This window comes from Giraffa tippelskirchi, chromosome 7 (assembly GCF_054371585.1).
Source record: "Giraffa tippelskirchi isolate mGirTip1 chromosome 7, T2T-mGirTip1v1.2.pri, whole genome shotgun sequence".
Lineage (NCBI taxonomy): Eukaryota > Metazoa > Chordata > Mammalia > Artiodactyla > Giraffidae > Giraffa > Giraffa tippelskirchi.
Genome location: NC_137281.1, coordinates 109,468,134 through 109,494,261, shown reverse-complemented (window position 1 = coordinate 109,494,261; position 26,128 = coordinate 109,468,134). Strand labels below are relative to the sequence as shown.

The 26,128-nt window shown below is 44.1% G+C and overlaps 1 protein-coding gene across 14 annotated transcripts in view; it reads left to right on the top strand.

Moving 5' to 3' along the window:
- Positions 1-26,128, top strand: part of TLN2 (talin 2) — a 493,069-nt gene that overhangs the window by 372,187 nt on the left and 94,754 nt on the right. For all 14 annotated transcript variants that reach the window (XM_081507557.1, XM_081507550.1, XM_081507555.1 and 11 more), the window contains 9 exons: positions 6,685-6,893; positions 8,491-8,610; positions 9,675-9,872; positions 10,924-11,063; positions 18,592-18,685; positions 19,612-19,701; positions 21,920-22,042; positions 23,367-23,510; positions 25,184-25,345. In XM_081507557.1, coding sequence (XP_081363683.1) covers positions 6,685-6,893; positions 8,491-8,610; positions 9,675-9,872; positions 10,924-11,063; positions 18,592-18,685; positions 19,612-19,701; positions 21,920-22,042; positions 23,367-23,510; positions 25,184-25,345 — 1,280 coding nt within the window. The remainder of the gene's footprint in view (positions 1-6,684; positions 6,894-8,490; positions 8,611-9,674; positions 9,873-10,923; positions 11,064-18,591; positions 18,686-19,611; positions 19,702-21,919; positions 22,043-23,366; positions 23,511-25,183; positions 25,346-26,128) is intronic.

Here is a 26,128-nt window from a genome sequence, read left to right as displayed (position 1 = left end):
GGAGAGAAACAAAGTTGGGGGCACTGAGACCAGTGAGAAGGCTATTGCAATTATCCACATAAGAAATGTTAGTGGTTTGTTGTGGAGATATCGTTGTTGTTCAGTCGCTAGGTTGTGTCCAACTTTTTGTGGCGCATTGACTGCAGCACTCCAGGCTTCCCTAGCCTTCACTATGTCCTGGAGTTTGCTCAAACTCATGTCCATTGAGTCGACAATGCCATCCAACCATTTCATTCTCCGTCACCCCCTTCTCCTCTTGCCCTCAATCTTTCCCAGCATCAGGGTCTTTTCCAGTAAGTCCAGCTCTTCTCATCAGGTGGCCAAAGTATTGGAGCTTTAGCTTCAGCAACAGTCTTTCCGTTGGATATTCAGGGTTGATTTCCTTTAAGATAGACTGCTTTGATCTCCTTGCAGTCCAACGGACTCTCAAGAGTCTTTAGCACCACAGTTTGTAAGCATCAATTGTTTGGCACTCAGCCTTCTTTGTGGTCCAACTCTCACATCTGCACATGGCTAATGGAAAAACCATAGCTTTGACTATATGGACTTTTGTCAGCAAGGTGATATCTCTGCTTTTTAATACACTGTCTAGGTTTGTCATAGCTTTCCTTCCAAGAAACAAGTGTCTTTTAATTTCATGGCTGCAGTCACCATCCACAGTGATTTTGGAGCCTAAGAAAATAAAATCTATCACTGCTTCCACTTTTTCCCCTTCTATTGGCCATGAAGTGATGAGATCAGATGCCATGATCTTAGTTTTTTGAATGTTGAGTTTCAAGCCAGTTTCTTCACTCTCCTCTTCCACCTTCATCAAGAGGCTCTTTAGTTCCTCTTCACTTTCTGCCATTAGAGTGATATTATCTGCGTATCAGAGGTTTTTGGTATTTCTTCCAGCAGTCTTGAATCCAGCTTGTGCTTCATCCATCCAGGCATTTCACATGATGTACTCTGCATAGAAATTAAATAAGCAGAGTGACAATATACAGCCTTGATGTACTCCTTTCCTAATTTGAAACCAGTCATGTTGTTTCATGTCTGGTTCTGTTGCTTCTTAACCTGCATACAGATTTCTCAGGAGGCAGGTAAGATGGTTTGGTATTCTCATCTCTCTAAAAATTTTCCAGTTTGTTGTGATCCACACACTCAAAAGTTTTAGTGTAATCAATAAAGCAAAAGTAGATGTTTTTCTGAAACTCCCTTGCTTTCTCCATGATCCAAAGAATACTGCATTTTAATCTCTCAAGAAAGTAGGGAAAACCTCTAGGCCATTCAGATATGACCAAACCAAATCCCTTATGATTATAAAGAGGAGGTGATAAATAGCTTCAAGGGATTAGATCTGATAGAGTGCCTGAAGAACTATGGACGGAGGTTTGTAACATTGTACAGGAGGCAGTGACCAAAACAATTCCAAAGAAAAAGAAATGCATGAAGGCAAAGTGGTTGTCTGAGGAAGTTTTACAAATAGCTGAGGAAAGAAGAGAAGTGAAAGGTGAAAGACAAAGGAGAAAAGGAAAGGTATACCCAACAGAATGCAGAGTTTCAGAGAATGCAAGAAGAGATAGAGCAATGCCAAGAAATGGAAACAATAGATTAGGGAAGACTAGAGATCTCTTCAGGAAAATTGGAGATATCTAGGGAACATTTCATGCAAAAATGGGCATGATAAAAGACAGAAACAGTAAGGACCTAACAGAAGCAGAAGAGATTAAGAAGAGGTGGCAAGAATACACAGAAGACTATACAAAAAAAGGTCTTAATGACCCGAAAATCATTATGTTGTGGTTACTCACCTCGAGCCAGACATCCTGGAATCAAGTGGGCTGTAGGAAGTATTACTATGAAAAAAGCTAGTGGAGGTGATGGAATTCCATCTGAGCTATTTAACATACTAAAAGATGATGTTGTTAAAGTGCTGCACTCAATATGTCAGCAAATTTGGAAAACTCAGCCATGGCCACAAGACTGGAAAAGGTCAGTTTTCATTCCAATCCCAAAGGCAATGCAGAAAATTTTCAGACTACCATACAATTGCACTCATTTCACATGCTAACAAGATTTTTCTCGAAATCCTTCACACCAGGCTTCAGCAGTATGTGATCTGAGAACTTCCAAATTTAAAACTGAATTTAGAAATGGCCTTGGAGATGAGGGATGGATTAAAGACAGAGACTTGACAATTGTTGGCAGTGGATTAGAAGTTCGCAGGAATGGAAGTAAGGAAAGTAACATGGACAGCTCTAAGTTTAAGGAAAGTAACATAGACAGCTCTAAGTTTAGCCTGATAGCTGAACACACTGTGGTAGAAACACTGGATCATGGGCAGGCATGTTGAGGGCTGGAATTTCAGGATTCCAGGTTCAACTTCAAGTGGATTCAATTTGAAGTCCCTGCAGAATATCCACAGAGAGGTACTCATTTGGCAACTAGATATTTGCCTCTGGAACTCAGTAAAGAAGTCTGAGCTTGAGATAAATATTTTTAAATGTTGAATAAAATGGTTTTGATTGATACCATGGTAGGGAGGTAGATAAGTTTGCCTTGGGCTGGGGGTAGTGGTACAAAAAGAAAAATTTTTTCAGCTGTAACCCTGCGGAACCCTTTAAGGAGAAGGCTGAGCAATAGAAATCTTTGAAAGACACGAGAACCTGCGTCCTTAGAGCAAGGAAACCAGGAGAGGGATGTGTCTCAGCTCACAGTGTCTGCCTAGAAAGACACTGAAGAGAGGGACTTAAGCATCCGTTGGCTTAAGGAAAAACTAAGTCACTGAATCTCCCTGTTGAAGGCAATTTCAATAAAGTTGAAGAGTTGATGGGAAGCAGGGAGAGGACGTGAGTGTGGACAACTTCTCCCTGGGTGTCAGCTCCCTCTCCACATCTGCGATGTGTGGGGTATTCAGAAGCTATACACAAGCTGCCCCTGGACTGCATTCTAATGCAGATGCGTGTGTCTGTGTGTGTGTGTGTGTTTTTTTTTTTGGCCAGTATGGTGTTCACAATGCATTTAGTCTCATCTGATTACAGTTACATAGAACCCTTTCCAGATCCTTTGGGGCAGATTACCAAAATCTTTCATACGTGAATTTTTAAATTTATTTTTTAATTGGAGTATAGTTGCTTTATAATGTTGTATTAGTTTCTGCTTACAGTAGCATGAATCAGCTACAAGTATGCATACCTGGTTTTTACCTTGTGAGTTTGATATGTGATCTAATGCTGTCTGCACACAATCTACGTGAATTCTGATCAGGAATGATTACTGTGATGAAGAATTCCCCTGTATTTCATATTATTAATATGTCTTCTTAAGCTCTGTTGCCGAATATATTGGGTTCGTCAAAAAGTTCGTATGGGTTTTTCACTTCCAGCTTATGGAAAAAGCCAATCAAACTTTTCGGCCAACCCAATATTTTGAGAAGGAATACTGTAAACGTAATCTGTGTCTTCCAAGGATTGTGGTTATTGAAATAGTTGTCTGCTTCAGTGTTTCCCACTGGCAGTTTGGGGTATGTTGTACCCTTGACATAGGAATAATTTGGGCGGGGGTAGGGTGGTGGTGATTGCTTGGACACATGACGCTGATGATAACCAACATCACTATTGAGAATGCTGCCATAAATTCAGCCATGTACAGACTTGGATGTTTATTGGGCTCCCTGGCATCTGGTGGTCCTCTTTCATCCATTTGTTGGTGTGGCTTCTGCTTTCTCCAAAACCTAATCCTTCCAGAGAGGATTCTTGATGTGCCTAGAGATTTCATAGTGAGTCCTCAGCAGAAAACACATAGGGTGGATATGCCTTAGCTTTTGGAATTCCACTTTCCTGGTTTCTGCCTTTTAGGAAAACTGTCTGAGTCTATAAAAGGCTTTTTGGTGAATGATTTTTGCATGATCATAACTTTTCTAATTGGATGTGATAAATGTTTTATTCTTCCAAAATCATACAACGCAAATAAATTCAAGAGTCCCTGTAGGAAGTCAAGAGGCGAGGTCTAAGGAATCACAGTGTAGAATTTTCTTTGGTCAGAGATGTGGTCTCATCCTTTCCTACAACCTGTGGGAAACCAAGGCTCAGAGGGAAAAGGTAGCAGGAGTTTAGTCCACACAGCTCGTCAGCACCAGAGCTGGACAAGGTCTTAACCACCCTAGGGCCCTTCTGAGCAAGGAAGTTCTTCCACCCTGTGCCAGCAACTTCAGCATAAAATGCAGAGACTTCTGCTTGGTGTGTCTGTCTGCTTTACCTTGGCTTTATTTATCTTTATGTTTTCTCCTCTTCCATAAAAAGCACTTCTTAAAAAGCATGCATTCATTCTACATGCTATGCTCAGAAGTGCCAGGTGATAAAGAGCAGATTGGCAGCTTTGTAATTTGCCTTGATTAGATTGTAGTTATGTCCCAGCTGTGTGGCTTCCTAAATATTTACAGATGAGCCAGTCTGCAACACTGTGAAGTTGTTTTATGGATCCAGGGCCTTTTGCATTCTTTACTGTATTAGGTCACCTCGTCCTCAGTAAGGCAAGGACCACCTGCTGCATCTGTGCCCACTCAGCTGAATCAGCAGCAGTAAAGACCACGCTCAGTGGTGCCCGGAGACCGTCCAGCCGAAGCCTATAGATAAAGCCTTCAGCCTATAGCTGAAGCCTGTAGTGAAAGAGAAGATGATCTGAATTTTTCATGCAGATGTTGTGGGTTCTGACAAGAATCCCTCATAGTTCTGTGTCCCAGAGAGCACTGTGCAGAGGCTGACCCCTTTCTTACACATCTGAGATGTAAGAAACCTCAGATCTCAAATGTGTCCACAGACAAGATGCTTTGCAGCGCTGGTCCTCATCTGAAATGGTTTCATGAGACAAGCTTTGAGGCTGTATATTTGGCAGGTCCCCAGGTTCTAGGAGCCTTTTATTACATGCTTTGGCATTTCCAGTCTTCATTCTTTTCTTGGGTGTGCCAAGTACTAGGTGTCATGTAGAGTGGCACCTCTCCTTTCTATGAGAGGTGGTGCTATAGTTTTTTTAAAGAATTTTTTTTTGATTTATTTATTTTTGGTTGAGCTGAGTCTTTGTTGCTATGTCTAGGCTTTTGCTAGTTGCAGTGAGCGGAGGATACTCTTCATGGTGGTCCACATACTTCTCATTGTGGTGGCTTCTCTTGTTGCAGAGCACAGACTCTGAGGTGTGTGGGCTTCAGTAGTTGTGGCTCCAGACTGTTTCTCTGAGGCATGTGGAATCTTCCCAGACCAGGGATCAAACCTATGTCCCTGCATTGACAGGCAGATTCTTATCCGCTCTGCCACCAGGGAAGTCCTATTGTTTTATAAGAATTAGTTTATATTTATAGTTTATCACCAAATCCCATCATCTTTACAAGTAAATTTAAAGATGAGCAGGCACTTCACAAAGAGGATGTCCAAACAGCCATTGAGAAAAGTGCTCAACATCACTGCTCACTAGGGGCAGAAGAATTAAACTTCAGTGAGGAACTTGCCTGGTGGTCCGGTAGTTAAGACTTTAAGACTGTGTACTGCAGGAGATACGAATTCAGTCTGTTGTTAGGGAACTAAGATCCCACATGTCAAGCAGTGCCGCCACCCCCCCCCCCAAAAAAAAAAATCTCAGATGCAGCTGAACACTCATCAGAGTTGGCTAAAATAAAAAATCTAGCAATAGCAAGTCTGGGCCAGGATGTAGAATAACTGAACTCTCATATAGCACTGGTGGAGTGTAAAATGGCAAAAACATTCTGAAGAAGTTTTTTAGTGTCCACTACAGCTAAATATACACTTATTCTGTGGCCCAGGAATTCAACTCCTAGGTTTAAATCCGCTAGAATCAATTCCATATGTCTACCTAAATGCCACTATGAGAATTTTTCTGGTAGTTTTATTCATAATGATCCACACAGGAAACAGTCCCCAAATGTCCAGCAAGAATGGATAAGCAGATGTTGCTGTGTTCCTATAATGGAATATTATGCAGCAAGGAAAAGGAATGGACTGCTATGTGTAACAGCATGGGTAAATCTCACAGCGTTACAGTCAGAGAAAGAAACTAAGCAAAAAAAGAACGCATACTGTGTGGTTCAGTAAACATGGAGTTTAAGAGCAGGTAAAACTAGGCTAAGGTGATAAAAACTAGTATAGGGATTACTTCTGGTGTGAGAGTCTATCAACTGGGAAGGAGCACAGGTGATGGAAATTTTCCATCTGCATCTGGATGCCAGGTACGTGGGTGTACACATTTGTACAGATTCAGTGAGTCTTCCTGGGAGACTTGTTCACTTTGTTGTATGTAAGTTATGCCCTGATAGAAATGACTGGAAAGAAAAGTGAATTGGAATGATTTATCTGTGAATTGGATCCTGTGCACTTGGCATTTGAGGTCTAAGGACAGATGGGACAGTGCAGGTGACAGAAGCAGAAAGAAATAGATTTTAGTGTGGCATTTGTTGTAACATCCCTCTTGGAGCAGCCCAGAGCCAGTGGCATGGGCTGCTTCTTTGAGAAGCATATCAATTCAAATTTTATAAAAAACAATTTGGAGCTTACCTGTGCCGGGCACTGTCTGAGGATTCTCCTCTCTAGAAGGATCTAGAGATTTACTCCCAAGTAAAAGTATGGCTTTTGGATGAAACCTAATAGAAATTCTGGTGGGCTTTTCTTCTTTCTTTTTTTTTGTTTAAATCCCCAGGGGTGGCTGCTCGAGAAACAGCCCAAGCTCTGAAAACACTGGCCCAGGCTGCCCGGGGTGTGGCTGCATCCACAAGTGACCCTGCGGCTGCGCATGCCATGTTGGATTCCGCCCGGGACGTAATGGAGGGCTCGGCCATGCTCATCCAAGAGGCCAAGCAGGCCCTGATTGCACCTGGAGACGCCGAGAGTCAGCAGAGACTAGCTCAGGTAAGGCCCAGAACTGGCAGCTAAGGTCACCATCAAAGTGACACAGGCTGTCACCCAATAATGAGCACTTTCAAAAGCTTTGCCTAGTAGCCCCCATAACGTGAGATCTTAATCAGTCAACAGAAAGTACAGGGGTTTTGTTGAGACCTGTCCTTGGAACTTGAAGGGCCTGGACACAGCAAGCTTGTCTTGGGCCTGAGTGTGCTTACATGTGTCCCTCTTCCTGGCCTGGGAGGTGAGGTAGATACACTTGTTTTAGACACTCAACACTTTAAACTCTCCAGTGCCTCTTCAGATGAGTCTTCCCATAGAGTGCAGACGGAGAGCCTCACAACCTCTTTTAAAGGCAGTGTGTGGGCAAACTCCAAGTTGGTCTGGAAGAGCTCAGAGCGCCCCTCCAGCCCTTGAGCTGGCACCAGAGGGTCACTGAGCAGAAATTCATCACAGGCCTGACTCTCAGTGATCCAAAGAGCTCAGGGCCTTCTTCCACCTTGGGCCGTCTGCAGGACTCCCTCAGTTCAGTCGCTCAGTCGTGTCCGACTCTTTGCGACCCCATGAATTGCAGCACGCCAGGCCTCTCTGTCCATCACCAACTTCCGGAGTCTACCCAAACCCATGTCCATCGAGTCAGTGATGCCATCCAACCATCTCATCCTCTGTCATCCCCTTCTCCTCCTGCCCCCAATCCTACCCAGCATTAGGGTCTTTTCCAATGAGTCAACCCTTCGCATGAGGTGGCCAAAGTATTGGAGTTTCAGCTTCAACATCAGTCCTTCCAATGAACACCCAGGATTGACCTCTTCTAGGATGGATTGATTGGATCTCCTTGCAGTCCAAGGGACTCTCAAGAGTCTTCTCCAACACCACAGTTCAAAAGCATCAATTCTGCGGTGCTCAGCTTTCTTCACCGTCCAACTCTCACATCCATACATGACCACTGGAAAAACCATAGCCTTGACTAGATGGACCTTTGTTGGCAAAGTAATGTCTCTGCTTTTAAATATGCTATCTAGGTTGGCCATAACCTTCCTTCCAAGGAGTAAACGTCTTTTAATTTCATGGCTGCAATCACCATCAGCAGTGATTTTGGAGCCCAAAAAAATAAAGTCTGACACTGTTTCCACTGTTTCCCCATCTATTTCCCATGAAGTGATGGGACCAGATGCCATGATCTTAGTTTTCTGAACGTTGAGCTTTAAGCCAACTTTTTCACTCTCCTGTTTCACTTTCATCAAGAGGCTCTTTAGTTCTTCTTCACTTTCTGCCATAACTAGAAGGGAACTATTTCTCTTCCTCTTGGTATTGGATATCTTTGTTTTGGAACCTGACAGAATATTGGAGGTAGCCTGGCCTCCGTAGCAGGTAGAGTGTGCTGTGTCACTGTGTCAGACCCAGTGCCCAGACACAGGACGTTCACACTAGTGAGAGGCCCGGAGGCCCTGATGTCACGGGAAACGGTGTCAGGTGGATGCCAGCGGGTCATTTCCCTGTCTCTCTTAGCTCTGTGTTCTGTCACTGCTCACTCCCAACACATGTACAAGTCTGTTTGCCCTGGAAGCTGCTTTCTGACAGGGCTTTTCTCCTGCCCCGTCTTCAGGTGGCCAAAGCCGTCTCTCACTCCTTGAATAACTGCGTGAACTGTCTCCCTGGGCAGAAGGATGTGGATGTGGCCCTGAAGAGCATTGGGGAGTCGAGCAAGAAGCTGCTGGTGGACTCGGTGAGAGGTTCCGGCTCGGGAAGGGATACCTGGGGGCCTGGGCTCACCTCAGGTGTGGATGGGATCTTCTCCCCTCCAGAGACCCCTTGAGTAGCTAGCCTTCCCTTAGGGGTCCTGGTTTTCCTGCCTATTTGCCTTTTCCTTGTTTTGCTTTCTGACCAGCAGAATTCCCAGGTAGAGCTTCTAAAATTTACTTTTTCCTTGAGCCCGCATTGCCATGTGATCTTGGGTCATCCCTGTGAGATAGGAATGGGGCAGGCTGTTGAGGGGGAGGGTTTGGATCATCTGATCTCTCATCAGGACATCTCAGGCTGTGACAATCGGGTGATAAAGGGACGCAAGTGTCCAGAACTCACTGAAAGAGTGAGTGGTCTGTGTAATTTCATTTTGGAGCTTGTTCCCTTCCTTGTTTTGTAAGCCCCTTTGGTGGGGCTTGGTCTTGTTCATCTCTATTTCTTCTCCGCTGCATGCCTGACACATAACCAGGTATGCAGACAATGGGTGTGGTGTGACGCATATAATCTAGCTTAACTCTCTAGAACTCTTGACCGACAGTTACAGTTCTGCTAGTGGCACTTCTGTGGGAAAGCTAAATTGTTAGCAGAGACCAACTGATGAATAAAATTGGTGGCTATTAGTTTAGAAAAATAGGATTTAAAGGTTAATAGCATGTGCCTTTTAGTTCCAGAAAGCTAAAACTTTGCAAGTTTCCATCTGAGAATGCCAAGATAGAGCGTGGGTTCAGAGAGCAGATCCCAGAGTCAGGTTGTCCAGGTATGAATCTTGGCTGTGTGGCTTAGGAGACCAGAAGCCCTGCAGAAAGCCATCCTTACTATTTTTAGATCCACTCTGTCTAGCACTGAATAAGTGTTCAACAAATTTAAGTGAATGAGTGAATGGATATGTTCTTTTGGAGGTCAAACTTAACATGGGCTCAGACCACACAGACCGTTTTCACCTAGACGATTCAGAAATGCATCCTGGAGAGTCTTCTCTCTGCGGCATCCACCATTCCTCCAACACTCAGTAAAACTCCTCTTGCAATGTGCCCTCTTTTCCCATAGTTACCTCCGAGCACAAAGCCTTTCCAGGAAGCCCAGAGTGAACTGAACCAAGCAGCCGCCGATCTGAACCAGTCTGCCGGGGAGGTGGTCCATGCCACCCGGGGCCAGAGCGGAGAGCTGGCCGCAGCCTCCGGGAAGTTCAGTGATGACTTCGACGAGTTCCTCGATGCTGGCATTGAGATGGCGGGCCAGGCGCAGGTGAGGGGAAGAGGGGTTGCTGAGTGGAGCTGACCCTTGCCTCTCGCCTCTGGTGGACTGTTGGCCCCTGAGGCTAAGCGGCACGTAGGAGCAGGGAAGCTGTGAACAGCCCACGGCTTTACATCATCTTTGCTGCTCAGAGAGCTTCGTGAGCTCACAGGAATGGCATTCCCAAAGACGCTGTTAGCTTATGTGTGAGATGGAGATGACTGATATCTTCTCCCATGATCCTACAGCAGAACTCATCATCTTATACTTTTTGAAAGGAGGGCAGAGGAGAGAAGGAGGAGGAGAGCCCTGCATCCTGTACTTCAAATGTAGTATGGTACTATAAAAACTCATGTTATTTGAGGTTCAGTGAGTCCATTTGAAAAGGTTGTGTCTAACCCTGGAGTATCAAGTGATTCAAAATTACCTCCTTCAGATGAACAGATAAACCCCTACTTTAGAACAAGGGCGCATGACTGGTCTGGGGTGAGCTCAATGAGCTATTTATTTGCGAGCTCCTTTGAACTCCCTCAAAGTGGTACCCAGCATGCTTCTTACTCTGTTATATACAAAGGGCTGTTTCTCGGATGGGAAACCAGGTGAGCAATGTATTATTTCCAGAGTCAGAAGCTTTGGGGATGCAGTCAGCTCTCAATGTCCAGACAGTGATGGTTGTATGTGCCAGGCTGGGATGCACCAGCCCCTGGACAACTTCAGCATTGTTGAGCAAGATGTTGGAATTGTGGCCTGGTCTGTTTGCTCTCTTACTCACTCCCCTCGCCACCCCCCATTAATACCCACACTTGTAATACAGCATAGTTCTTGGCTGACCCACTTGGGAATGGATTTCTGTGCCTCTCTGTGCATCTTGGTCTGGGTATCTGTTTGGGGAATAGCAGACACCGGGCAGAGTCTCGACACGCTAGGTGTCTGTAGACTAATTGGGCTTCACGCCATCTGTACAGATAACCTCCTTTCATTTCAGGGTACTGTGCCTAGCTCTGAATGCTTCTTAGGAGAAATGGACAGCCCCCAATTACTTTGGCTCCTTTTTGCCTTCCAGACGAAAGAAGACCAGATCCAAGTCATAGGGAACCTCAAGAATATCTCCATGGCCTCCAGCAAGCTACTGTTAGCTGCCAAATCTCTCTCTGTAGACCCAGGAGCCCCCAACGCAAAAAATCTCCTGGCTGCAGCTGCAAGGTAAGTGTGGAACAAAATGGGCTTTCATGTGTGGTTAAATAACGTCAGTGTTTGCGAGGTCCGCCTGACATCCTGCTGCTTTTGCTGAGTGAAGAAGTGGTGCTATCTGTTCTCAGAGTTGGAAGCGAGAGTGACATAGACGCTGGTGTCTTATTAAATGGGCTCATTTGCATGCACATTCTCCACTAAAGATGCCGTCTGTCTCCTCTTAAAGCCTTTTCAGGAGGACTTGTTTAGACGGAAGGCCTCCATTGATTTATAAATATGGTGGCCTAAAGAGATGTTTTTTTAAGTAGTGTTAATATCATTCAGATTATGAAAGTACCATATGTTCATTAAAAAGAAATTAGAAGATGCTGAAAAGTTAAAAAAAAAAAAAGATACTCAACTAGCCATTCAACATTTCTTGAGTGTTTACTACTATGAGCCTGGCAACCATGTTAATTAGCTGGATTTAAACATGGTCACTTCGTCACATGCAGAAGGGCTCAAGGTCAGGATAGATGGGATGGTGGTGAGAGTAAATTGGGGAAATATATTAAAACATGAATCTGAACTGGGAATGATGTGAATGTCCTTCTTTGCTGTTGTTTTCACCCAACAAAGTAGGTAATACGGTATAATTTCTGCTCCAGGTCCACTCTGGCAGTTTAGTTCAATGACTAGTGATTGAATGCTAGTATCTGGAGAAACTGCAATGATAGTTAAGGAAGATTTTATATTGGTAATCCCACATTAGTATTGCTGAACCAAGGGGGTAGAGTGTTCTGTATTTCTGTGGCGGTGTTGGCCTGTTTTCTTAGCCTGACTTAGTATCACTTTATCGGAAACCTAACAGCAGTGAAAGATTAAAGGCAGGACAGTTAGGATCTGTAGCCTAATTGGAAACATTTTCAAAATGTGCAGATGAGTGATTTTTAAGAAGTATGGCTTGAATTCTACTTAAAAATTTTTAAATTTGGTTTTGTTTGCTTATTTGTTTTTCAATGTCTTTATCTCTCCTGGCTTTTTTGAAGTTGTCAGAATCAGGAGTCCTAAATTCTAGTACAGACTTCAGTGCTTAGCTAAGTAGGTTACATTGGTCAGACCACTCAAGCCGTCTTAACTTTCCCATTCGCATAATAGGAATGTGTATAGCCCATATCATCCTTGAACTCTGTTGCATTCCCAATAGACAAGGTATCTTGGTACCACTGGTTAATGCCTGTCTCTGGTCTCCTCTTTGTAGTATCATTTTTTATGGGCGGATTTAAATTTGAACTTCCCCGGTGGCTCAGAGGGTAAAGTGTCTGCCTGCAATGCGGGAGACCTGGGTTCAATCCCTGGGTCGGGAAGATTCCCCTGGAGAAGGAAATGGCAACCCACTCCAGGACTCTTGCCTGGAAAATCCCATGGATAGAGGAGCCTGGCAGGCTACAGTCCATGGGGTCACAAAGATTCAGACACAACTGAGCAACTTCACTTAGAAATTTAAATAATTTCAGGGCAACTCCCTTGAAATCTTTTGAGTTTCTTCATTCATTCTCATCAACATACTTTGAGTGCTAAGTTGCTTCAGTCATGTCCAACATTTTCCCATCCTGTGGACTGTAGCCCTCCAGGCTCCTCCGTCCATGGCATTTTGCAGGCAAGAATACTGGAGTGGTTTGCCATGTCCTCCTCCAGGGGATCTTCCCAGCCCAGGGATAAAAATGGCATCTCTTAAGTCTCCTGCATTGGCAGGTGGGTTCTTGACCACTAGTGCCACCTGGGAGGCCCAAACATACTTTACCTTCAAACAACAGTGAGAGCCGCTAGGTGATGGGATATATACTCACATCTCCCCACCTCCATCTTGTGCTTTGCTTGTGATTGTTCCAGCAGGTGTGTGCCCTCCTGAGCTCAGGGTGGGGATGAGGAGGAACGGTGATATCCTCTCTATTGAGCAGCTATTTCTGATATAAAACCCTCTTAATCACTTTTTTTCCAAGAACAGCCTTTGGATAAGGCCGCTAATGTTTCCACGTACCTGAACTCAGTTGTTTTTCATTATCTTCAATTTTTTGCCCCTTTTCAAAATTAGTTTCCAACTCAGAGGTGTGTTGTCATCTCTCTTAAATTGTGGGAAGGAAAGGAGAGTGTAAATGGGCATTTTGAAAGCCCTGTAAAGAAGGGACTCCGGGACCTGAAAGCTTATTGCTGGTGTCCTTGCTCTGTGAGTGTCTGCACGCCCCCTGGTGGTTACATTGAGGAAGGGCCCTGGAGATGAGGTGAGAAAGCTTCTGTTGCCCTGTCTGTCCTGGCTTTCAGCAGTTGATAGGGCGAATTCCCAGCCTGATGGTTCCACAGCCAAGTCAGCACTCAAAAATCATCACGTGACTTGATAGTCTTGGGTTGGAACTGCTGCAGGAAGTTGCTGGCAAGCTCGGCTCCCTGGGGTATTTTCTCAGTGGGAGCTTGCCTGAGTGACTCAGGCCAGCTCCTCTTCGGGGGTAAAGCTCTGCCCACTTGGGGTGCAATCATTCATTCTCTTGTTACTTCATTTGTTCATTAAACCGATTTTTGTTGCATGCCTGATATGGGCCCAGTGGTGGGCACAGACTGTAAGAAAGGACAGTCCCAGTCCAGTCAGGACAGGCACAACAAGGGCATACCGCCCCCATTCTCTCTGGGCCTCCCAAAAGTCCTGTGCATAAGCACCTTTGGAGCTGGGTAGCAGGAATCTGATGGTTATTGTCTTCGTCTGCAGTCCCACTGGCCTCCCTATTCTTGAAACAGCCGTGCCCTCCCTGTCTGTCCGTGTGGATATCCACAAAGACCCCAGACATGCCACCGTGGGGACCCAAACCTGTACCAACTCAGCTCCAGCCTGATCCTATGTCAGCAGACTTGAACCCTTTCTTTGTTCTTTCTAGTCACCATGATTCTTCCTGCTTTAGAAAAAAAAAAAAGGTTTATTTCTGGGACAGCAGTGGAGTATGTGTGCTTTTTGCTCTGCTTGTCATTCTGCATCTGAGCCCTGGTACAAACTGGCCCTTTGGTTTCTGATGCCTCGTGGGGAGGAAGTCATTTTCTGTGGAGTGTCTGGCTTGTTCTTCTTCTTCCCATGTAACTGCTTGGCTCCGGCTCTTTTCTGGCCAGTTGGGTGGGCTGGAGACTCTCTGTAAATTGTTCATCAGCTTTTTCCCTGACTTGGGGCTGGTTTGATGCCCCCTGAACTTAGTCAAGGAAGTGAAAAGCCAATTTACAGTGGCAAAAAAAAAAGGAGTGTCCTACCTCCAATCACCCCCAAGCTGCTTCTCAGACTACAGTCACCCTGCTCAAAAGGACTCCTGGGAGCTGAAGACTTGATGCCCACTGCTGCCAGCATCAGGACCATCCTAAGCCAGGTGTTCAGCTGCTTTCCGGTTTTCCCAGGGCTCCCTAGGACCTTGCAGGGGGTGCCTCTTCCCAAGCTGCCCTTTGCCTTGAGGTTCCTGCTAGGCAGGCATCTTTCTGGCTCCAGAGATGGTGAAAAAGGATGATCCAGCAAACAGCACTTCCATGCTATAAAGTAGAAAAATGTACACTGGGCCTTCTTCTGTCTCTTAGTCTCTTCTGCAATGTTCTGTTCCCATTCTCCAAATTGGGAGCTTGCTGAACCCTGACTTTACAGTTGCTCTGGTCCCTGTATGGCTCTCCCTAATAGGCAGAGCCCACACCTGTGGTCAAGGCTTTAATTTTCTTTCACTCCCAGCGAGCCCTGCATGTGTCCCGCCAGTCCTGTCTGATGTCACACCCCCATCACTGCTTCCTTTGGTGCACCTTCATGTCTTATCTGTTCATTATCTTGCCTCTCCAACTGGATTGCCAGCATCTTGCTTTCCTAGAGAGCTTTAAACTATATTATTTTTTACTCCCCAAACCTTGTGATGGTAGGACCCGGGGAATACCAACAGGTTAAATTTTGGTTTGCTCTTTGTTCCTTCCTATGCACATCCTCCTTTGAGGATGAGAATTGTCTGAAGTTGCTTTATTCCCTCCATGCTCGCTATTGGATGCTTAATAGATCATCATGAGCACAAATGGATTGATTTTCTTCTCTCACCTCTGCCCCAATTCCATGTCTATATACAGTTTCCTTCCAGAGCTCACAAACTCCTGTCTGAATCAATTTAGTATCTCTGAACACTAACTGGCTATAGGTTAGAAAGCCTTTAACATCTAAGGTTGTAGATTCCAATTGTTTAAAGACAGACAGTAGCTACATATGCTTAGATCAAGAATGAATTATAAGAAAACACTATCTCTAGATGATGAAATTATGGTTATTTAATTTTTTCTTTTTAATTTGTATAGCTTTGATCTTTACCAAAAAACTGTGGGGAAAATAAAAATAACTACAATTCAAGCCTAATGGGATTTACATATAGCACAGGGAGCATGCAACTAATTTTGGCCATATTTTTATGATGATGTGAGTTGGTTGGTTCATATTATTTTAGTCAATTTACTAAAATCTTTGCTTTAAAATAATATTGTTTGGGGATTCCCTGATGGTCTAGTGCTTAGGACTTGGCACCCTCACTACTGTGGCCCAGGTTCAATCCCTGGTCAGGGAACTAGATCTGCAAGCCAATCAGTGGCAAGAAATAGTAATAATTTTAAAAATAATATTGTAAAAATCACTTAACATTTTGGTATGGGTTCATATGATTTACATGTGTTATATATTCTTTTCTAGTATTAATTTTACTTAGTTGTATATCATGAATATTCTATGATATAAGGAATATGATATCGTGACTTAACAGATTTCCAGAATTATGTCATAGACTGTATGTTTAGTCATTCCTTGATCATTGTGTGTTTGGGTTTTCTCTAATCCTTTGCTCTTATGAATATGTTTTATAGTTTGAACCATAAAAATACTCTTTCCGATTGTCAGATCTACATAACCAATTGCCTCTGTACCACTTGGTTTTTTATTTAGCTATGTAATTCACACTCTAAAACGAGTTATGAGGATAAATGATACCTAAATAATTCTTTTCAGTCATGAATCAGTATTACCAAGTGACTCATTCAGACAAGTAGTGCCATGCTGGCACTGTTATGGATTATCCAACCACAAACCCTTAGTCTGTTGGGGTTTTTTTTTTTACCCCAAGTTTTTATTTGAAATTTTTTACTTCTAAAAAATATTTTTACTTCATTGAAATAGGCCAATGAATAGTTATGTAGTCTCCGAATTCACCAATTGTAAACAATTATTATTATTATTATTATTGAAGTGCTTTATACTGCTGTGTCAGTTTCTTCTGTACAATAAAGTGAATCAGCCATATGTATACACAGATCCCTCTTTTTAGATTTCCTTCCCATTTAGGTCACCACAGAGCACTGAGTAGAGTTCCCTATGCTATACAGTAGGTTCTCACTAGTTACGTATTTTATACATAGTAGTGTGTTTTTGTTTTGGGGGGGTTTTTGGCTGTACCAGAAGGCGTGTGGGATCTTAGTTCCCTGACCAGCTGTCAAACCTGGGCCCACAGCAGTGAAAACGCTGAATCCTAACCACCGAACCACCAGGGAATTCCCATGACCACTTAGTTTCGAGTGGAAATATCTTTATATAAAGATATTTATATAAATATATATATTTATATATAAATATATAATATAAATATTATATATATGCTTTTTTAATGTAGATAAATGGGAAACATTGAAAGAAGCTAAATGGACAGCTTGTGTGATATGTGGAAATATTCCCCAAATGATTGTGTCATCATAGTTGGGGCCTTTTTGCACCCTGTGCTGTTGACACATCTAGCCTGCCCACTCTAAAGTGTGTCTCGAAGGCTGCCACACAGAACATGGTGTTGGACTCTTTGGGGGCCCCTTCCAATGAATACATCAGGAACCGCACCCTCCAAAGGTGGACCCAGCTGGAGACTGTCCTGCCTTTGTTCTGCTTTATACCTGGAAGACACAGTGCTTCCCCCATGACACCATAGTTAAGCACTTTTCCCCAAATAAATGAATCAATCTTTTTTGTTTTTTTAAATGAATCAATCTTACGGAAACTATTTGAGGATTCTTTCTTGAGTTGAGGAATGTTTTTCTTCTTCCCATGATTCTTGCTAAATTTAAAATTCAAAGCAGTAGCTCCTCATCAAATAATTAAGCTGATTGCCTTTGTACATTGGCAACATCATTTTCCATCTAATTTGATATTCTGTGGGAAGCTGCAAAGCCAATTTAACTAATAAAATGAGGCATTTTTATATTAGACAGTGTTAATGATTAGCAGCAATGTGCGTCCTATTTTTATTTTGTTTGTTTAAGTTGCCCATTAGCTGCAGTGGTTACCAACTGTGAATAGCATTCAGGGTCCTGCCAAAGGTACCGGCCAGTTATGACCCTGCAGAAAAATGGTTTTGGATCTGGCACTGGAGCCAGATAGGCATGGGTTTAAGTCTTGTTTTTGCACCTTATTGTAACATCTCCTTAGGGAATTATCTCATCTCTCTCTCTCTCTCTCTTTTTTTTCATTTATAAAAACAAGGGTACTATATTCAATTTTAAGACCTAGTGTAAAGGTGTAGTAATCCAAACTGTGTGGTATTGGTGAAAGGTTAGACACACAGTTCAATGGAATAGAATAGAGTCCAGAAGTAGACCCACACAAATATGGTCAACTGATTGTCAACAAAGTTACAAAAGCAATTCAAATCAGGAAGGATGGCATTTTAAAAGATAATGGAATAATTAGACCTCCATATATCCCTCCCATTAAAATCTGGATCCATATTTCACACACTTATTAAAGGAATTAACTCAGAATGGACCATGCCTTCCTAAAATATCCATGGCTTAACCTAAACACTGGCTGCCCAGGAAGGGGAGAACCCTTGCCAGTGAAGAAAACAATCTGGGCTGTGTCTTAAGTTCTTAGAAGAACGGAAACACATATAAAATCATCTAAGAATCTCTGGTTCCTATTAATGTTAACAAAGGAAATAGCCCTTTTAAAGAATAATTTTGGTATAGCTTCTAGGAACTGATCAATCATGTAGAAATGTAAGGAAAGAATAGGTTTTAAAATCATAAGACACAGTTTACAGTGTGACTGTTTTAAAATACACAGAATAGTCCAAACTACATAAAGGCTGTCCAAAATAGTCTGGCTGGGATCATCCTATTCCTGATGGGCTGCTAGTGAAGGATATTGACTTCAGTGTTAACAGGAGCTCTTTTCCATTTGCAACTTTGTTGTGACTTCTTTCTTGTGAGTATATAGCCACACTTTTCTTAAGAGAGCTATTAGTACTTTTAAGGGTAAATCAGTGAATAAATAATGAGAAGCAAGGTGGGGGTTCTCATTCTCTCTTCCCTGACTGTGGTTTATTTTTGGTTTAGAGCCTTGTGAAAGAGCTCTCACAGGAACCGCAGGCTTTATAGTGAATTAACTGTATTCCTATCGAACCTACAAAACATCATTGGGGAAATTTCTGTTGATCTTTACAAAACACGACCAAAAACACTCTTCCCTTTTCTGTCTCAGAGCTGTGACCGAGAGCATCAACCAGCTCATCACGCTGTGCACGCAGCAAGCTCCTGGCCAAAAGGAATGTGATAACGCCCTGCGGGAACTCGAGGTGGGTCCCTGGAAAGACTGCTGAGGATTTAAGAGCATGTGTCTGTCTGTCTTTTCCCTCCAGGGTCAGGCTCTTCTCCTTTATTCTTGCCTTTTATCTTTCCTGGGAAACTTTTGGGGCCAAAGTTCTAATCTTGAATTCCATCCATCTAGTGGGATGGAATTCAAGAAAAATTAGATTTGGTGAGGTTATCACCCCTGCTTCCGTATTTCCTCTAAGAGTTGTTGTGTTAAAAGAGTCTTTATTTCAAACAGGAAGAGGCTTATGGTATTGAATGGAGGCTGAGAATGAGTAATTTCTACCTAAAAAGTTTGAGAGTGATTTTTCTAGGGCTTTTGGGAGAAGCTAGGATAGAGTATTCTTGTACATTTGATTTTGTAGCATGTAGGGGATGCGTTAGAGAAAACCCAAGAGTAACACTTATTACTATGAAGGTGTCCATGAGGCCCCTGGTGGCCCAGAACACATTATGGGTGCTAATCAATTTATATTCATACTTAGAGTTTATTTTTCATGGAAAATTTATTTATGCCCGTAGAGTATATGTGGGTAAAAATAAAATCAGTGTGCCCACTTGTCCATAAAGCAATCCTAACCAATTCAGGTTGTATTGTTTATCTCAGTAGATGTGGCTTGGTCGTACCCTATGTACCTTTAGTTTTCTGAAATAGGAATACTTACCATGTGAGAGAGGGTGGGCTAGGGGTGGAGGAGAGAGTTAATTGTACCTTCTGAAAGGTCTGATTGAGACCCAGGTTGCTGATGGCGGTAGGCCATTGGTACAGCTGAAATTCCTCCCAGGAATGTGTGCAATGAGCGATTGTGATCAGAATCCTGTGTGTGCCAGGGAGATTGATAATTGGTATTTTTTGTTGTTTCCCTTATTCTAAGACTTGCTTGCTTTTTAAGTCATGTTTCCTTTGTAGACTGTCAAGGGGATGTTGGACAATCCCAATGAACCCGTTAGTGACCTCTCTTACTTTGACTGCATTGAGAGTGTGATGGAAAACTCTAAGGTGAGCCTGATTTTGCTGTTAGCATCCCTCCCCACTGTGGGAAGAACTGAGACATGCTTTGTGTGCACAGGTCTGTGGCCCCTCCCTGGGGATGCCCATGTCTTAAAAGGCTCATGGTGCCTTTGCCCAGGTGTTTCTCAAACCTAGCCATGCATTGCAATCACCTGGGGGTCTTGTTGAACGCAGATTGCTAGGCCACACCCACACCCCTAAGTTTCTGATTCAGTACATCCCAAAATGGGCAAGATCGTGCCTTTCTGACCAGTTCCCAGGCCTGCCCATGTGGTTCAGGAGCCACACTCTGAGAATCACTGCTTATACCCTCTCAGGGATGAGTCTTATTGTGAATCTAAGCATGTATGTCCATCACCTGGGACTGCATAATGGTGAAAGCCTATCAATGACCATACATGAGCCTCTCCTGTGTGTTCCTGTTACCATCCATTTATGGCATGCATTCTCAAGGGGCATGAAAATTTGTGGGGGTTTTGAGGGTGCAAGCAGTGAAAATATCTAAGATAATACAATGGCTTCTATCCTTCCTTCTCTAAATCTTAACCTTGCTCAACAGAATCTGATTTCTTAGTATTTAATTTAATGTGGGTGGCAATTGGAGGGAGGGTGGTCTAAAAAGACTTCTTAGCAGAGCAGTAATAATAATGTTTTAAAAGGTTGAGAAACACTGACCTTTGGTAATAACACCAGTGTTTTTGAGAATGTCTCAGAACCAGGTGAAATGAAATGCAAGTGAGCTGAATGGATATTGAGTAGTTGCCATTTGATTTTGTACTTGGAGTGTTCCTGCACATTAGTTTACATCCTGTTTACGTTAGCTTTGGGGAGACAGCAGGGCTTCCCTGGTGGCTCAGTGGTAAAGAACTTGCCTGCCAATGCAGAAGATGCAGGTTCAGTCCCTGGGTTAGGAAGATCCCCTGGAGAAGGAAATGGTAACCCACTCCAGTGTTCTTACCTGGGAAATCCCATGGACAGAGGAGCCTGGTGGGCTACAGTCCATCAGGTCGCTAAAGAGCCCAGCCTGTCTTAGCGACTGAACAACAAGCCTACAATGAGAATGGCTTGGGCTCTTCTGCTTGGAGGGACAGCTGTACAGGTGCTGTCAGGAGGGCTTACTTCAAGTTAGGCCAAGAGTTTGCTTTGTCCAGCATCCTTTACGGTACTATGGTACCATGGATTGTCTAAATGGAGGCTGTACATGTTTCCCACACTTAGATCCAAAGAAACTGTTCTTCTTAAAGAGGGATGCAGGGAGAAAGAAAGGAAAATACCGTACATAAAAATACCCACTAACTGCTTTGCAAGTCCTTATGTAAACTGGATTATTTTGTATATCTAGGCAACTTTAGGGAATTTCTTTCTTTCCCCATCCAAGATGGCATCTTGACAAACAAAGAGCTCTGTGTTGTGTTCTAGACGTGAATTTGATAGTCTCTCTAAAGCGTCCCTTGCACATCCTTCAGTTCTACCATCTGTGACCCTGGAAAGTAACACCTGCCTTCCTGGGATGTGAGGAGACTGTAGAAGACACAGCCCCAGATACAGGGTGGACACCCTCCCTCTGCGTCTGTGACTTCTGTCTCACCTTGTACAGGGTGCTTGACCTCCCTGGGTTGAATTCTGAATACTGAAATCCCTTTTGACTATTATTTTAAAGACCTCTGAAAAGAGAATATACCAATGATTTTCAAAGTAAAGGGAAATACTCTAAGAATTTAGCCTTAAAAATTTTTTTAGCCTTAGTTTCAGACTATCTTCCTCTTTACATGTACACTCCTTAAAGATATATTTAGATTTCACTGTCAATAAATAAATGAAGGGATGGGTGTGTTTTCTACTTTCTGGGTGTGTCTTCACCTACAGGTCGACAGATATGTGTGATTTTTGTATTCTGGGCACTAACAGTTCTCAATTTAGACCATTTGCCCATAGGATGCCCTATATAGATTTTACTTTAGTGATTGGTGTATATTAACTGTACCTCCTTGAGATATAGATAACTTTTAGATGAAAGCTTCATACTTTCATTGTTTATTTCTCTTTATAAGATAGAAGCAATGTCATTATCTTGAATCTCTTCTTACTGCAAATAAAGGAAAATAATAATAAAATGTCCTTGAGCATTCAAGTTGGAAGCGTAGCCCCTTTACCTCATGGTCTGAAGGAATGCTGGTCATAGTATCACTGGTGATGTGTTTTGCAGGTTCTGGGAGAGTCGATGGCAGGGATTTCGCAGAATGCCAAGACCGGGGACCTCCCTGCCTTTGGGGAGTGTGTGGGGATTGCATCCAAGGCTCTCTGTGGGCTGACGGAGGCTGCAGCCCAGGTAAGGGACTGGTCCCCAAGCCCCATGATGTAGGCCTTCCAGCCCATCCTGTGCCTGGTCCACGAGGGAGGCATGGGGGGCTTCAGCTCCAACTCCAACCACCACCACTTAAACCATGGAAAACAATGGTGGCTCTTTTGCTTCCTGAGCATGTAGGCAAAATATCAGCCAGTTACTCCCAGGAGGAGAGCAGACTGGAGAGGACACTGAATACTGTAAACCCAGCATAAGGGTTCAGAGGCCAGCTTTTTTTTTTTTTTTTTTTTTTAAGGTCATAGTTACAGATAAGTTGTTTGGGGGAAAAAATTGGGTACTACATAATTCAAATTCCCTCTGAGGCTTTAGAGTTGCAAAAATCTTAGTCATGCTCTTTTTTAGAATCAGAGGGGAAAAAAATTAGATGCCATCACTCAGAGACGTGATCAGGCATGTTCCTGGCTCGTCTTTGAAGGTCCTGTGCATTTCCAATAATTACTGGGCTCATGTCACTGAACTTTCAAAAATGTCAGAATTTGCCTTGAAGGATTTATCATCTGACAGTTACCTCAAGCCTGGAAGATGTTATTGAACCAAAGAAAAACATCCCTAGTTTGGGGGGTGAAATTGCCTCCCCCCTATCCTGCCCCTCGCATCTCAGGGGAAATGAGTTGAGGTTAGAATGCCCCCTCACAGATTCATCTCTTCCCTGTTATTTGGCTAACACACCCAAAGCATTTGAAGAAAAGACCTTCTCTTCTAGCCTCTTGTCCTCTTGGAGACTAAATATTACCTTTATTTTGTTTCCCTGAACCATCTTACTCATTCTTACTTACTGTTCAAAATACTGGCCGAAACACTAAGGATACATTAGACTATGAGATGAGAAACCCTCATGTAGGGCAGGGTCCAGGATCAGCTTACCTGGCAATTTCATGCCATCAGTCTACACTCACTTGTTTTTTTTTTTTCCCTCTCCCATCTGCCAGCTAAGGAATAAGCTTCATGCTGAGCCTGGGCCTCCTTGGAGTCATAAAGTGGCTGCTAGAGCACTCAGGGCTACATGCATCCTTGATCATGCTCCCCTGGAAGAGCTTCTCAAAGCTTTCTTAAGAACAAGGAGACTTTGCTCCCCAAAGCCCATAGCAGACTCCTGCGGGCACATCCCTGGCCCAAGCGAGCATCAGCTTGTCTACCCCTAAACTCTTATTGATGAGATGACTCTGACCACCTTGCACTGGGAGTACCTGAGAATGACTGCTGCAGGTACACTGTGGGACCACGATCCCCCACAGGCTTATCTAGGTGCACAGAGAGCCTGAGCTATGGCCTTCTTCCTCCCTCCCAGGCTGCGTACCTGGTCGGCATCTCTGATCCAAACAGCCAGGCAGGCCACCAGGGCCTTGTGGATCCCATCCAGTTTGCCAGGGCCAACCAGGCTATCCAGATGGCGTGCCAGAACCTGGTGGATCCTGGCAGCAGCCCATCACAGGTAACCGTGGGCAGGGGAAGGGGGTGGGGAATGTGAGGTCTGTGCATCCTTGAGCTCTTGGAGGTGGGTGGTAGGAGACTGGGAGAATGAAGATTACTGTTTTTTCAGAGCTTGCAAGGCCAGCCAGATAATGACTTAGAGGAATATTGCAAAATATGATGAAGGTGAATACAGATAGGTGCTTTGGAATGAAGTGCTGGAAGGCAGTTGCGGTGGTGTAATCACAGCGAGATTCATCAGGAGGCTCACAGTTCCATTCATCAGTTCAGGGGAGATACATGGAGGGCTTGTCCTGTGCTTGGCACTGAGGGTCACCATGAGTAGGACCCAATCCCCTACCCCCTTAACTCTTATTGTGGGATAAAATTTGGAAGCTGGAGTAATTGGGGTATGATGACCATGTCAAGATTGTCGATGGTTTCTCTGAGGGGCTGTCAGGGGTCACTTCCTGGAAATAGTGGTGCTGAGCCAGGCCCCAAAGCTAGGTCAGAACCTTCAGGAAAAAAAAGAGCCATAGAGACATTTGAGAACTAGACAGGATGTGCAACTTTCCGTGATACTTCTGATACACAAGTGGCATGGATCGGGTTTAGTAATTCCAGCGTGCTAAGTCACTTCAGTCTTGTCCGACTCTGTGTGACCTGTGCCCTCCTCCAGGGGATCTTCCTGACCCAGGGATCGAACCTGCATCTCTTATGTCTCTTGCATTGGCAGGCAGGTTCTTTATCACTAGCGCCACCTGGTAAGCCCAGTAATTCCAGCAGTATGTACTGAAAGGAACAAGAGTGGCTTATATGGGCCAGCAGAGGCAGCTCATGAGGGGCTCGTCCACGCTTGACCCTGGGACCAGTATCCTTGAGGCAAGAGAAGGACCCCAGTAAAGGAGATAATACAGGGACCACCTGGACCCCATCAGGCATCAGTGTACCTGAGATGCCTCAGCTGTCCAGTTAAGGCCAAAGAGTGTTACCAGCCTCAGCAAAGTGGATCAGGCAGATTCAGAAAAGCAGTTGAAGTGGAGCCTGTGAAATTCCTGAGCCAGACCCCTTCATAAGGTGCCTACAGCCCGCCTGCGGGTAGGGGTGACATACAGCTGCACGTGACTGTTAAGGACTTGAAATGTAACTGGTCCAAACCGTGATGGGCTGTAAGTGTAGAATACAGACCGATTTCAGAGACTTAGTATGATAAAGGATTATAAAAACTTAATCTTCTTATATTGATTACATGGTAAACTGAAATATTTTGGATATTTGAGGTTTAATTAAATGTTAATTAAAATAACTTCCCTTGCTTCTATACTTATTTTAATGTGGCTACTAGAAATTTTAACCCCAGCCTAAGCCCTGGGCTGTATCCCTCTTGGCTAGAGGTTGCAAAGCATACTGACAGCCTCTCCTCTAAGACCCCCTGGATCCCAGCCCACTCCCATCACCACAGAAGCACCAGTTTTCTTTTTTTTTGTTTCTTCTTTCTACCTTAATAATTCTCGCCCTCTCCTTTCTTGGTGAGACTCTGGGGGGAGCAGAGCTAGAGACATGGGTTTTAGTTACAGCAGCCCTAGACGGGTGAGTTGGGGGAATCCAGGGCTGGGGACCGGGGTGGGCTTCTTTTGGACTGACCACCTCTGCACTGAAGCGTGGGGTGCCCCCAACCCAGTCCCTGCTTTGTAGGTTCTGTCTGCTGCCACGATTGTCGCCAAGCACACCTCAGCCCTGTGCAACGCCTGCCGCATTGCCTCATCCAAGACAGGCAACCCCGTGGCCAAGAGGCACTTTGTCCAGTCCGCCAAGGAGGTCGCCAACAGCACTGCCAACCTGGTGAAGACGATAAAGGTAGGTCACTGTGCTAAGACCTGAGGAATCTTTGTAACACTTGCTGCAGGCAAAAGAGAGGTCTGGCAATGAAGCTCGGCTCCTAGACTTGCTTCTAGTGAGGGGCAACTTCTCATTTGTTCTCGTAATTTCAGTCACTGAGGGGGAGTTCACTGGTGATGGACATAGTTATTAGGCAAAACCAACAGCCTTGGTCTCTACGAACCTTCTGCATAGTGTGTAGGGAGGGGTAAGCTATGTGTTTAGAGAGGGACAGTTTTGAGGGGCCCTACCATGGTTGTTAAATATCTCTGGACCAAGAGATAAGATGGAAGAAGAAGGGAATGGGAAATTGCTGGAAAAGTCTCTTTCATCTTTTTTTTTTTTAAATCTATTCTAGCCTATGATATCTTTTCCATTTATAGTTGTTTAAATGTTTTCAATGGAGCATCAACTTCTTAAAATAGAATATCCCATGTCGATAACAAGTTCATGTTTATGATCGTGGTCATAAACAGGTGCAGGGGTGGGAGTGGCAGGGCAGGGTACCCTGTGAGGAGGCAGTTGCAGTAGCTGGGCTGTAGTGTTTGTATCTGGGCAATCAGACTGTAAACCTAGTCTGCCCTACATGGGACACCAAGCAGAGTGCAAGCAGCTGACCAGGTGGGAAGACAGCCACAGTCTAGACAGCTGACCCCAGGCAAAGAGCCTCCAAAGGAGACTGTCATGGAGGCAAGCTGCCAGTTCTGTGCAAACCAGACCTGCCGGAGGGAGGGGTGTCAGAGGGCTTGACTTTACAGAAGG